This window comes from Protobothrops mucrosquamatus, unplaced genomic scaffold (genome assembly GCF_001527695.2).
Source record: "Protobothrops mucrosquamatus isolate PMUCROS unplaced genomic scaffold, P.Mucros_1.0 scaffold1133, whole genome shotgun sequence".
In the NCBI taxonomy this organism is placed as follows: domain Eukaryota; kingdom Metazoa; phylum Chordata; class Lepidosauria; order Squamata; family Viperidae; genus Protobothrops; species Protobothrops mucrosquamatus.
The window spans coordinates 990,795-1,003,386 of record NW_015387351.1 but is presented as its reverse complement, the minus strand read 5'-3'; the positions used below and the strand labels follow the sequence as shown (position 1 = coordinate 1,003,386).

Below are 12,592 nucleotides of genomic sequence, written 5' to 3'. Positions count from 1 at the left end.
TTTCTTATAGTTGCTATAGCTTTGTATTCATGTGCAGTTGTTAAACTTCATTGTCACCGAGAGATCACAGTAACCAAGGAAAGTATCCTCTGCATTTAACATCTAGTGAAACCTGCTATTGACAAACGAGGTGAGAAGCCTAAGCTGCCCCCTGCTGGAGTGAAAACTAAACACCACACAAAAATGAATAAGAATCATATCCGTTTATATGAAAGGTAAAAAGCTCAATCTCTTTCGTATGACACAATTAGAATCACTTCTCCTGTGATATAAAATGAAATTTTTATTTTGAATGTTAAATCCAGGATAAGACCCTCTGCTATTCCAGTTTTGCACAGAACAAAATCAGATCAGATTCTGTTACAAATGTCATTTCTCCTTGGACCCAATTCTGCAGGGGCATCTTCCAGCAGGGATATTAATCACAAAGGGCCGTCTTCCCACCAGTAATATCCACAGTGATCCCAAAGTCTTCCGTGAGCTCCTAGGGGGCCAAGACAATGTGCCGCTGCGCTTCACAGTTCTTGATTTCACTGGAAGTATTGGCCCCCTGCATCATAGGTGATCTGTGCATCGAAGCTATGGGACTGACACCTCTGAAAGACAAAAATTCTTTTGAACTTTCACAACTTTGCAACCATTGTTTAAATGACTTTTATTAAGTCCCTGCTTGTTAAAGAACAAGGTTTGGCAAGTCCTTTTCTAGAAAGGAAATGCCACCTTTGGGGATTAACAACCCTGGATGTAATGATTTCCCATACGCTACCTTTTGTTTTTCAACTGCAATTTTTGCAAGAAAACCCATTCTGGCAGAGGAATGCTTTTCCTTCACAGAATTGTTGCTCGAGATTTTCCCTTAGCGTAGGGCAGTGGTGGCGAACCTATGGCATGTGTGCCAGAGGCGGCACTCAGAGCCCTCTCTGTGGGCACACGCACCATGCCCCGGAGATGGCAACCGTCCCTCTTCAGCCAGCTGCCCACTAACTCGCCAAGGTCCCACATGGCCGGATGCATCCCAGCATGGCTGGTTTCCCTCCCCCCTGTCCCATCTCTCCTGGCCTCGCATGCTCTCCTTTTCCCGGGCACGACCTACTGCATCTATGCTTCTCTGAACTGCTGGCAGCAGGCTGCGGAGCCCCAGAGTGCGCCGGTTGAGGGGCCGGCAGGCTGTGGCTGCTGACGGACACTGTCGGCCCCCATGCGCTCGCTGGCCTCTGTGTGCGGGGGCCGATGGTGTCAGGCAGCAGCCGCCCTGGCCCCTGCCTCGCCTTTCCCTGTGACAATGGCTCCCCTGCCCTGCCTCGCCTTGCCTTGCCTCACCCCACAGGACGAGCCTCCTGCCCACCGCCCCACCTGGCAGAGACCCCTTGGATCTCCCCCAACCCTGTCCAGCCCCCACAGGTATCCCTCTCCACGAGCAACATCGAGGTGACCACGCCCACCTTGGCCACACCCACCCAGTCTGCCATGACCATCATAGCCACACCCACCCAGTGGGCCATGCCCACCTGGCACTTGGCAATAAACAAGTGGGTTTTGGGTTGCAGTTTGGGCACTCGGTCTCTAAAAGGTTCGCCATCACTGGTTTAGGGAATCCTTACTGTTCTTTAGTTTTCACGTCTCTGCCCACTGGATCCATGGTCCTCATTTACGATTTCTTCCCAATTACAGGTAGTCCTCAATTTACAACAACCTTTGAACCCAAAATTTCTGTTGTTAAGCAAGACAGTTGTTAAAAGAGTTTTGCCCCATTTTACGACCTTTCTTGCCACGGTTGTTAAGTGAATCACGGCAATTGTTAAGCTAGGAACATGGTTGTTAAGTGAATATGGCTTCCCATTGACTTCGCTTGTTCAGAAGGTCGCCAAAGAGGATCATCTGATCCCGGGACACAGCAACCGTCATAAATCCGAGTCAGTTGCTAAGCATCTGAATTTTGATCACGTGTCCATGGGGATGCTGCAACGGTCATAAGTGTGAAAAATGGACATAAGTCACTTTTTTCAGTGCCATTATAACTTAGAACGGTTGCTAAACAAACTGTTGTAAGTTGAGGACTCCCTGTTGTCGCCTTTCCTCTGCACACTCCTTTTCCTTGGGATTTTTCCGGACCTTATACAGCCCAATAAATAGCAGGAGGCAGCCAAAGAAGAAACCCAGGGACTACGAAAGAGAACCTGTGCAGAAACACATTTCGGCCACTCCTAAACTCTCAAACAGGCATCAGCTACACCTCCCTCGAGGTGTACTCGATTACATATTAATTTTGAACCAGCCCTTTCATGCTACAAACCCTTATCCCCTTTTCCCTTCTGCTGATCTACTCACTTTTGGGAGAAAACAGGAGAGTGTGCAATGATTCTCGGCCGTGCTGTCAGCATTACTTCCCCACGACTGGCCTCCACCAGAATGTTCTGGATGGTGTTATCCAGCACCGTTTCAGCCAGATTTGCAAATGCCGGCATCCTTCACAGAAAGCACATTTCAGATCTTCATGCTCACTGATGCTGGTGTTTCCTATGTTGCTGTCAGGGACTGTACCCACAGCACCTTTTATAATGCCATGGTCAACAGCGGAAACTCATGCCCAGTCAAGTACGCATCAACCCAAGATAACATTTTTGTGGTGAAAAAAAAAACACCCTGATCTTGGTATATTTAAAGTCAGCTACGTAGAAAATACTATATATAATGAGAAACTAAATTGATCTGGGGAAAAAATAGTGTCTACTAATGAGAAATATTGTCTACTAATTCTCTTCCCAAATCTTATGCATTGGCAATGCATAAGACCAGAGAATGTTTATAATTTGGCAATATTCTATATTGAAAGATTTGGAAAACTTCAGCCAGGATTAACATTGTAAGGAGGCAATAGCAATAGCCCCTAGCCTAGACTTTATATACCGCTTTACAGTGCTTCACAGCCCTTTCTAAGTGGTTTACGGGGTCAGCATATTGCCCCCAACAATCTGGGTCCTCATTTTACCGACCTCAGAAGGACGAAAGGCTGAGTCAACCTTGAGCCGGTGAGACTTGACGCTGGCAGTCGGCAGTCATCAGAATTAGCCTGCAATACTGCATTCTAATCACTGCGCCCCCACGACTCTAATATTACAGGTAGTCCTCGACTTATGACTTGTAAATTGTGATGGTTGTAAATCAGGTCATACGCACAACAGACCCAATTTTACGGTCTTTTTTGTGGCAGCTTTTGTAACTTTGGAACTGGGTTGTAAATACTTCGAGGGAGGTCCATTTTAAGTTCGAACAGTTACTAAGTGAGTGGTCACAAATTGAGGACTTTCATAACAAGCCTGGCAGACTTAAGCTTTCATTCAAACTTCAGTATCTATGCCAGAACATTAAACATATGTATAGGAAGCTTCTCATACTCTATATCAGGGGTGTCAAACTGCCGGCCCATGGGCCGGTTTCATCATACTGAAGCCGCGCCCACCCCATTGCCGGCAATGCAAAAAGAGTTGCGATACGTCGTGACACGTCACGTGACGTGGCGAGTTTGACACCTGGGCTCTATATTGTAACCAGATTGCAATTTTGACTGAATTTAGCCATATTTCTGCTTTTGGGTTCTCCAGCCCAGTACTGATATTTTGAATCCTAACCCGTGACTTTGACTATATGGTTCCTCCTAGTCCTTCTGTACCGTTTGTCTGGGAATTTGAATATCTTTTTGGTTCTGATTGCATATCTGCCTCTGGTCCCTTAGATTCTTATTCTAAAACCCTTTTGCTGGAATTTAAGATGCCTGATTTTGACTATGCTTCATGAAACAGACCTCCAGGAGGCATGGGCAGAAAAAGAGAATTGTTAAGACACTGAAGCTCCATGCCTACAGCCATTATGTGGACCTAAGCTTTGAAAAGACACCGCCACCGGGTTTGCCAGACCTTTTTCTTCATCTGTAAGTAAGAGGAGGCTTCCCAGTAAACTATGTAGAGTATTAAGTTCATCTTTTTTGTGATTCAACTAGCACATATCGATACATTGTTCTAGAACAGACATGTCAAACACAAGGCCCGGGGGCCGGATGCGGCCCATGAAGTGGTTACATGTGGCCCGCGAAGCCATCCTGGGAACAGTGAGGGAATGGTCCCCACTGCCTTGGCCCTGGCCCAGGTCCCACCCCCTTCTGCCAGAGACCCTCAGATCTGTCCCACTCCTGCCCAGGCCCCCACAGGTACCCTTGACGCGAATGATGTAGAACTGGCCACGCCCACCCAGTAGGCCACACCCACTCCATCCACACCCACCCAGTAGGCTGCACCCACTATGGCTATGCCCACCCAGCCCCCCAAGGGCAACCGCAATGCTGATGCGGCCCTCAGTGAAATTGAGTTTGACATCCCTGTTCTAGAATCTCAGGACAAATATGGCCTCTTGATCATTAGCTTCCCTGGTTAATATTTTTCTGTAGGAAAGTTTTGAGCTGGGACAGCCTCATAAATAGAATCAATAAATGCATCTGATATTCTTTTGCATTACAGGAATATTAGCTTAGAACGCGGCTATTTTGCCTCACCTTTTAGTTTAGAGATGTTCAAATTGTCTCACCTGATAATGAATTCTTTCTCTTCCCGGGACTGTTCCTTGCGAATAATGACACTTAGGTTCTCTGTCACACGTGAAGTGACTCTGGAAGGTACTGTTTCTCTTCCCAAATCTTCGTCATCTGTCCTATCTTTAGCACTGACCTCTGGGGAAGGAGTTTCTGGAGAGGTGCCAGTTGGACTCTTCTTCTGTTTTGCTGACTTTTCACTCCAGAATTGGTAGAAGTAGGGTATGGGCTCTGTGAGGCTTCTGGCCACTGCTTGTTGGAACTGTGTCTCCTCCAACAAACCCCTGGAATATCAAAGAGGATATCTATTGCAATTCAGATTGAGAATCATTAAGATTCGTTGTACCACTGCCCATGGCACCTGAAATCCTGGTAACATAAAAGCTAATACATGCTTAAGATTATTCATTTATGTGTCAGGGATAAAAGAAGGCAAAATTACCGGGAGTCATCACTACTCTGCCAGGGATACAGCTCAGCCAGACAATGGTTGAACTAAGTGATAACGACTGGCGCAAAGTCCCCAGTAAATTTTAATTGACGGAGGATGGAGTTGAAGCTGGGCGATTCATATCAGTGAGGTACACTGGAGCTGGATAAGGAATCCAATCTCCTATCAGGCCTTGCATTTCTCATAATTGATTTAATTTAACCTTTCTTATGAAGTTATTCTGAAAGAAGACAGGAATAAACTACATTATTTTCAGTATCCTGGTTAAACAGCAGATCATACATATGATAAATATATCTTAACCAGGGCTTTTTTTCTCATAGAACGCCCAGAACAGAGTTCTGGCACCTTTTTTGGATGGAACCTTGTAGGGTAGGCAAGGCGGGTTGTATGACGTGTGTGAGTTCCGGCACCTTTTTTTGTTTTTTTAGAAAAAAAGCACTGATCTTAACTCTGCAGTCTATATATTTATAAAATATATAAGCTACGCAGTAATACCATCTAAATATTTCAGGACTTTTGACAGACAAGCCACCTACTTGATCACCATAGAGAGCATGTCCGTCAACAGCTGGGCTTCTTGTTCTGTGCAGTTTTCTAGATCCATCCGGGAGACATCCTTTATAGATGCTTTTCCAGTTTTGCTCGCAATTGAGAATAGTGATGTCCTATGTACAGAATCTTTTCTTGCTGTTTTCTTCTTCAGTTGGCTATAAAGGAAACATTAAAACGCCTCTTCTAAATTATCTAAGTCTTTCTACAACCATGAGATGCCTGGAAACAAGGAGTCAGGATTTGTCTTCCAGCTCAGTTTATTCAATATTCTCATACCACAGGGGTGAGTTGGAAGGTAATCGGATTGTTTTTTCCCAATTCCAATATTTCCACGTTAAGACAAGCAATACGTAGAACAGTTTTTATTCATAATAATACGATTCAAGCAAAACTAAAGCAAGTACTAAATGGATTTCCACAGGGTCCTTGACGCTCTCTGAGCTTGGTTGTGTTCCTGCAGGCATTTCATTACCAAACTACGTAACATCGTCAGGGCTAAAAGCTAAGTGGTTTTACGTATCATAAAACATGCTAAAACAGATCAGTACATCTGATGAACTCACAATTGTGTCTTGTAAACTCACAGCTTGGTCAAACACGGAAGTCTAGCCCCTACGGTATATTCAACAATTCCAAAATAAACTGTGGCTTAGTCAGGGCTTTTTTTGTCATAGAACACCCAGAACGGAGTTCCGGCACCTTTTTTGGATGGAACCTTGTAGGGTAAGTAAGGTGGGCTATATAATACAGTATGTGTGAGTTCTGGCACCTTTTTTTTTTTTTTACAAAAAAACCCCCCACTGGGCTTAGTATATAAGGCATACATCCAGCCGTAAATAAATAAATTATAAAGAGCATCACATAACATATCTAAGTGGAGAGGTCACGACTGGAGAAGGCAAGTAAAATAATGTGTCTTACCGGTAAAGGAAGTGCTGGGGCAAATCACTAGAGAAGTTGTACAAGAAATCATCAATTGAGTGGGACCTGGCTGTGAAGCCTAGGTGCATGAGAAAGGGCTTGGGGAGTTCGGGCTTGGGCCAAAACCTGCTGGCCTTGTTGTCCCTTATGTGGCTCCTCTGGCTTCGGCTGGCAGGGGCATTTGGCTCACAGATGTTCTTAATAGGAGGAAGAGTCTGTTGAGAAGAAATTAAAATAAAATGTTTAGCAAAAGAGGCTATCCAACCAATTTAACTTGTAACATACAAGCCTCTTGCCAAATAATTAAATGTGAGAAGATAACAAAAGGAATGTGTAGGTGGGAATTCATTTTATTTCATTTCATATATATTTCCTATTTGTAGCCTTTCCTTTGAACTGCCCAGGAACTGCAGCTTTTTTCTCTCACACACACACACTCCCTCCTTATTCCCACCCCAATTCTTTTCCAATCTTTGAGGACAAAGTGGGATACAAATCAAGTTCTGCAGAGCCTACAGCACAGAAAACCTGGGGTTCAACAAAATTGATACCCAAAGAAACCTGGATAGTTCGTGGCAGAATCTTCTCCAAATTTATCTTTATTTAGTTAGTTTTAATTGTCAATTTGGATTATAATTTAATCTCGTTTGTTTCATTTGGTTCAATCTTCCTGCTTAAAAAGTCAAAAAAAGTCAGGCATCTGCCATACTTTCATAGCAATGAAGACCAAGGCAGACAATTCATTTAAATTCTCTGCTATCTTCCTATCCAGCTTGAGCACTCCTTTAATGCTCTTGTTCTCCAATGCCTTATCAGTGTTTCTCAACCTTGACAATTTTAAGGCATGTGGACTTCAACTCCCAGAATTCCACAGCCAGCAATGCTGGCTGTGGAATGCTGGGAGTTGAAGTCCACATGCCTTAAAATTGTCAAGGTTGAGAAACACTGCGCCCTCCAAATATCTTTGAAGATATTTTTTTTTGCTTTTAATGTTCTTTTTTTGTGCTTTACAAAGTGTTTTCATATTTCATATTTATTACGTTTTTGGTCAACATTTTCCAAATATTCCTTTTTGTTTTCATATGGGAAAGATGCCCATTTTTTGGAGAAAGGTTTTTGCCTTCAACTGCATCTCTGATCATGTTGTTAGGCACTTTGGTATTCTCTTGGGATTTAATGATACCCTTTCTGGACATTATAGCTGAGATTCTGTTACTGTCGTTTTGAAAAATTGCCAAACATTTAGAGACTGGCTTTGACTCTTGCTTTCAATCTTCTTTTCACTAATCCACTTTAAAAAAAAACAAAACCTTGATCTTCTGAAGTCACACTTGCCTGAGTTGGACATTTCAGCCAAATATTCACTTAGATACTCCTGAAGATAATAGTTTTTTGATTGTCAATTGGTTCAATACATCTCTTAAATTCTGGATTGGGCTTAGCATTAAGATAAGTGATGCAGTGTATGAAAACCAAAAGGAACATTTGGAAAATGTTGATCAAAAAAGTGTAAGGTAAGTATAATATGCAAAACACTACTCTTGTTGGCTTTTTGAATAGATTTTGAGTGTACAACTATTCAGAATACCTAGAAATTTGGTCTCTTAGACTTTTTCCAGAGTATTCATTTTCCCAAACTATGCTTACGTGAAGGGAAACTATGTTTATTGTTTCTTTTTCTCCAATCCAGTTTCTATCCATAGGTCAGCTTTAGCCTCTTGTGTGGGACAATAGTATGTGCTGAGTACTAACCTGCTTTGGAGGATTGATATGGACATCAGTAGATGTTTCTGCTCCATTTTGTGGCTGTCAGAAATCTATGTTCTGTGTGCATGGGATTTCTCATTCTTTTCAGGTTCAGCCATTCTCCTGGGGGGGAGGGGGAAGCTTGAGGGCTGATATGTATTTCCTTTGCTGTCTCTTGCTCTATCCTCTTTGATGTGTCTCTAACAGGGTGAGAATGGAATGTACCTCTGGCCATCTGCCTTATCTCCGAGCATGGAAGAAATGGCACAGACATCTAACAGCCTTGGAAGCGGCGGCTTATTACTCTGTTCCCACAGCATTTTCACACCTGCGGATTGGCTTGTTTGAACCGTCCAGATGGACAGTTTGGGTAGGGTTACTATGGACACTTTTAATTATTTGATTTTCCTAGCCCATGTCCTGAGCTACATGGAGGAATACGGCCAAGACAGTGACAACGGACAGGTGAGAATCGTAACCATGGCCCTGGAGGGAGCAGCAGTTCAGTGGATGGTGACCCTGCACAACGCCGACGCCCCTGAACTTCGAAACTTCAATCATTTCATAGTTGCTCTGAGGAGGAGGTTCGAAGACCCTTTAGCTGACCGGAAGGCTACAGAGCGCATCAAAACAGTGAGGCAGGTCCTCTCCCGGTAGCCGAGTATACAGAGGAATTTAGATACCTGGCAAGCCAACTCAACTGGACAGAGGATGTCCTAGTGGGCCATTTCAAAGATGGGCTGAACAATGACCTGTACTGTGCCTGCATCCCCAGAGGAGACCCAGACCGACTCCATAACTGGTGTATCCTGGCCAAAGAAGCTGAGATCGACCAAGCCCGAAGGCAGCAATGCCTGGGGCGAACCTGGAGACACTCCCCCTCAGGGGAAAACGGGAGGTGATAAAACTGACCTCTGCTACACCACGCTCAACAGCTTGCTTCAGGTGCGGTAAGGAGGGCACCGAGCTGCTGAATGCCGTTCAAAGACTCCCATGCAAAACCCACCTAAGCCAGAGGAGAGAACCCTAGGAAGACTCCACAGAGACCCAAAGAGACCACCATGAAGAGCGCTGAGGTCACTGAGGTCCCATCCCCTGGAGCCCTGGGGGAAGGAACTCTGGTTACAATTGGAAAACCACCTGAATCCCCTGACAGCGACTCTGAAGATGAGCCCCTGGTAAGTGGATCCATCACGCCCCTCACCAGAACCATAGAGCTACTGAGTCCAGGGATGCCAAGAAAGGTAACCCTGAAGTTAGGCCTCATAAGCCTAACTTTGGTGGGGAACCTAGGAATCCTTGTGAGGAGCCAATTTCATTTGGCCAATTAGATGGGTCTATCGCAGGGGAGATCCCAGCCACCCTTGCCACCCAGCTAATTCAACTCACAATGGGGGATCACAGCGAGATTTTAACTTTTATAGTGACCCCCCAAGCATGGAGTGGCCCTTAATCTTGGAGATGGCATAGTTGAGAAAGTGGAATCCAAGGGTGGATTGGAGAACTGGAGAGTTGAGGTTCCCAAAGCAAAAGCATGTCGCCCGGGGTGGAGACTGAAGGACAAAGGGGAAAGGAACCCTGGAGGTAATAGCAACGGCGAAAGATCAGGGATTGGAAATGGTACCCGAGGAATACCGGGATTTAACTGAGGCGTTCAGTGAAGAGCGATCCGATGAGCTGCCCCCCCCATCGGCCCACTGACTGTACCAGTGAAATCCTACTGGGGGCCAAATTACCCAAGCCAAAAATGTACTCGATGACCCCCCCCTCCCAGGAACTAGGAGAGGTTTATAGAGAAAAATTTATCATGAGGCTTCATACAGCCAGCGAGACCAAAAACGGCGGCTCCAGTTTTGTTCCAGGACAAGAAAGACGGGTCTCTTCGCCTCGGCATGGATTACAGGTCTTTGAATGCAGTGAGCAAAAACAATATCTACCCCCTGCTGCTAATGAAAGATGTTTTGGCCCGCCTAGCGAAGGGGAAAATATTCTCAAAATTAGACCTAAGGGAAGCATTTTACCGGGTTAGGATTAAAGGAGGAGATGAATGGAAGATGGCATTTAACTGCCCCATGGGCTGCTTCCAATTTAGGGTGCTCCCATTTGGACTGCAGGGAGTGCCAGCAGTCTTCATGCAGCTAATTAATGAAGTCCTCCAGGAGCACCTCTACAAAGGGGTTCTCGTGTACCTGGATGACATCTTAATTTTTACTGAAACAAGGGAGGAGCACGTAAAACTGGTCAGGGTGGTACTGAATAAATTGCGGACCACTCGACTTTACACCAAGCTATCAAAGTGTGAATTCCATAAAGAAAAAATTGACTATTTAGGATACAGCATATCTCATAATGGGATAGAAATGCATCTGGAAAAGGTCAGGGCAGTGCTGGAGTGGGCACCGCCATGCACGAGGAAACAATTGCAAAGTTTCCTGGGGTTCGCTAATTTCTATCGCCAATTCATCCCTTCTTTTGCCCAAATCGCACTTCACATTACAAATTTAGTAAAAACGAGAGGGGAGGGCAAACCAAAACTGAGCCAACCATTCAAATGGACTATGAATGTCAAGCTACATTCGAAAAATGGAAAAGACTTTTCGCAGCTGAGCCAGTCCTGAAACACCCAGACACAGAGAAGCCTTTTGTCATACAAGCAGATACTAGCGATGTAGCAGTAGGCGCAGTACTGCTCCAAGAACACCAAAAGGGCCAACTGCAGCCCTGTGCATACACATCCAGAAAACTCACAGAGACGGAACAGAGGTGGGCAGTGTGGGAGAAGGAAGTCTATGCCGTACGTTGGGCCCTCTTCACATGGAGCCATTTCCTAGAAGGGAATAAAATCCCCTTCCAGGTATGGACTGACCACAAGAAACTTGAAGCCTTAAAACCACCCAGAAAACTGTCACCAAAACAAGCGAGGTGGTCTCAACCCTTCCACTGGTTTAACTTTACTATCAAATACCTGCCTGGGGAAAACAAATTCTTAGCAGATGCTTTGTCAAGGTCGCCACAGTATAACAGCACCAAAACAGAAGTGGTGGGCCCCCTCATGCCATCTAAACAATTAGCAACTCCAGTAACCACACGCTTTCAAGTTAAGAAACCAAAGCCCCTAGATAGCGAAGCAGGAGTAGAGTTCAGACAGGCTTTGGAAACAGATGAATGGTTCCTGGGTCATAAGAACCTCTCTTCGATGGATGATGGACTGCCTTGGGTGGGTGGAAAATTATGTGTACCCAAAGCCCAGAGACTGAAATTTATGCAACTATGTCACGACTTCGGGTTCGTAAAAACGCTCCATCTAGTAAAGAGATAGTTTTGGTGGCCATCCATAAGGGACATTGAAAGCTATGTTGCTAGCTGTCCCATCTGTGCAGTGGCAAAACAAAGACAGGGTAGAACGCCAGGGCTATTGCAGGCAGTAGTAAGCCCATCAGCACCTTGGTGGGAGATTTCCATGGATTTTATTGTGGAGTTACCAGAGAGCGCAGGGAACACGGTCATTTGGGTGACGACTGACCTGTTCTCCAAACAGGTGCATTACATCCCGTGCACCAAGATTCCCATGGCCAAGACTCTAGCGAAGATGTTTGTACAACATATGTACTGATTACATGGGGCTCCGCAATGCATAATTTCAGACTGGGGGGTACCATTCACTTCAGAGTTCTGGAGAGCATTTTTGGACCTCCTGGAGACCACCCAGGGCCTGTCATCTAATCATTATCCGCAAACGAATGGTGGGACAGAACATTCAAACTCAGTATTGGAACAATATTTGAGATGCTTTATTAATTATCAACAAGACAATTGGTCTGATCTTCCTTTCGCAGAAGTGGCTTACAACGCTGTTCACTCCAGCAAAGACTACACCCCATTCCAGGTTGCAACTGGACAAAGCTTCAACCCAGTGCCTAAATTGCCAGTCAACGAACCCACCATTTCCTCCCTAAAGGAGTGGATAACACAACTTCAAAATATATGGCCAATAGTGAGGAAAGCATTAGACGAGGCTAGGGAAGCATATAAAGCTCAGACAGATAAGAAGCGGGTTGAACCTAAATCGTTTAAGGTGGGAGAGAAAGTATACTTATCCAAAAAGTACTTAAAGTCTTTGCAGCCATCAAAGAAATTAGGACCAAAATACGTAGGACCATACCCCATAAAAAGAATCATCAACCCAGTAACCGTAGAATTAGAACTCCCAAAAACATTAAGACAAGTTCATTTCATTGTAGTTTGTTAAAACGTGAACTGAACTCATCCCTAAGGCCAGCTGCAGTTCCCCCACCCCCCACCAATCATGGTAGAGGGAGAACAGCATTTTGAGATCA

The 12,592-nt window shown here is 44.8% G+C and overlaps 1 protein-coding gene across 1 annotated transcript in view; it reads right to left on the bottom strand.

The window, feature by feature from the left end:
- Positions 1 to 233: 233 nt before the first annotated feature.
- The window catches only part of CFAP65 (cilia and flagella associated protein 65), a 49,394-nt gene continuing 37,035 nt past the window's right edge, over positions 234 to 12,592 (bottom strand). Inside the window, exons 28-32 of the mRNA XM_015820482.2 lie at positions 6,510 to 6,724; positions 5,573 to 5,743; positions 4,579 to 4,866; positions 2,329 to 2,466; positions 234 to 596 (exon numbers count right to left, since the gene is read on the bottom strand). Of these exons, the coding sequence (XP_015675968.2) occupies positions 485 to 596; positions 2,329 to 2,466; positions 4,579 to 4,866; positions 5,573 to 5,743; positions 6,510 to 6,724 (924 nt within the window). The 3' untranslated portion in view covers positions 234 to 484. The remainder of the gene's footprint in view (positions 597 to 2,328; positions 2,467 to 4,578; positions 4,867 to 5,572; positions 5,744 to 6,509; positions 6,725 to 12,592) is intronic.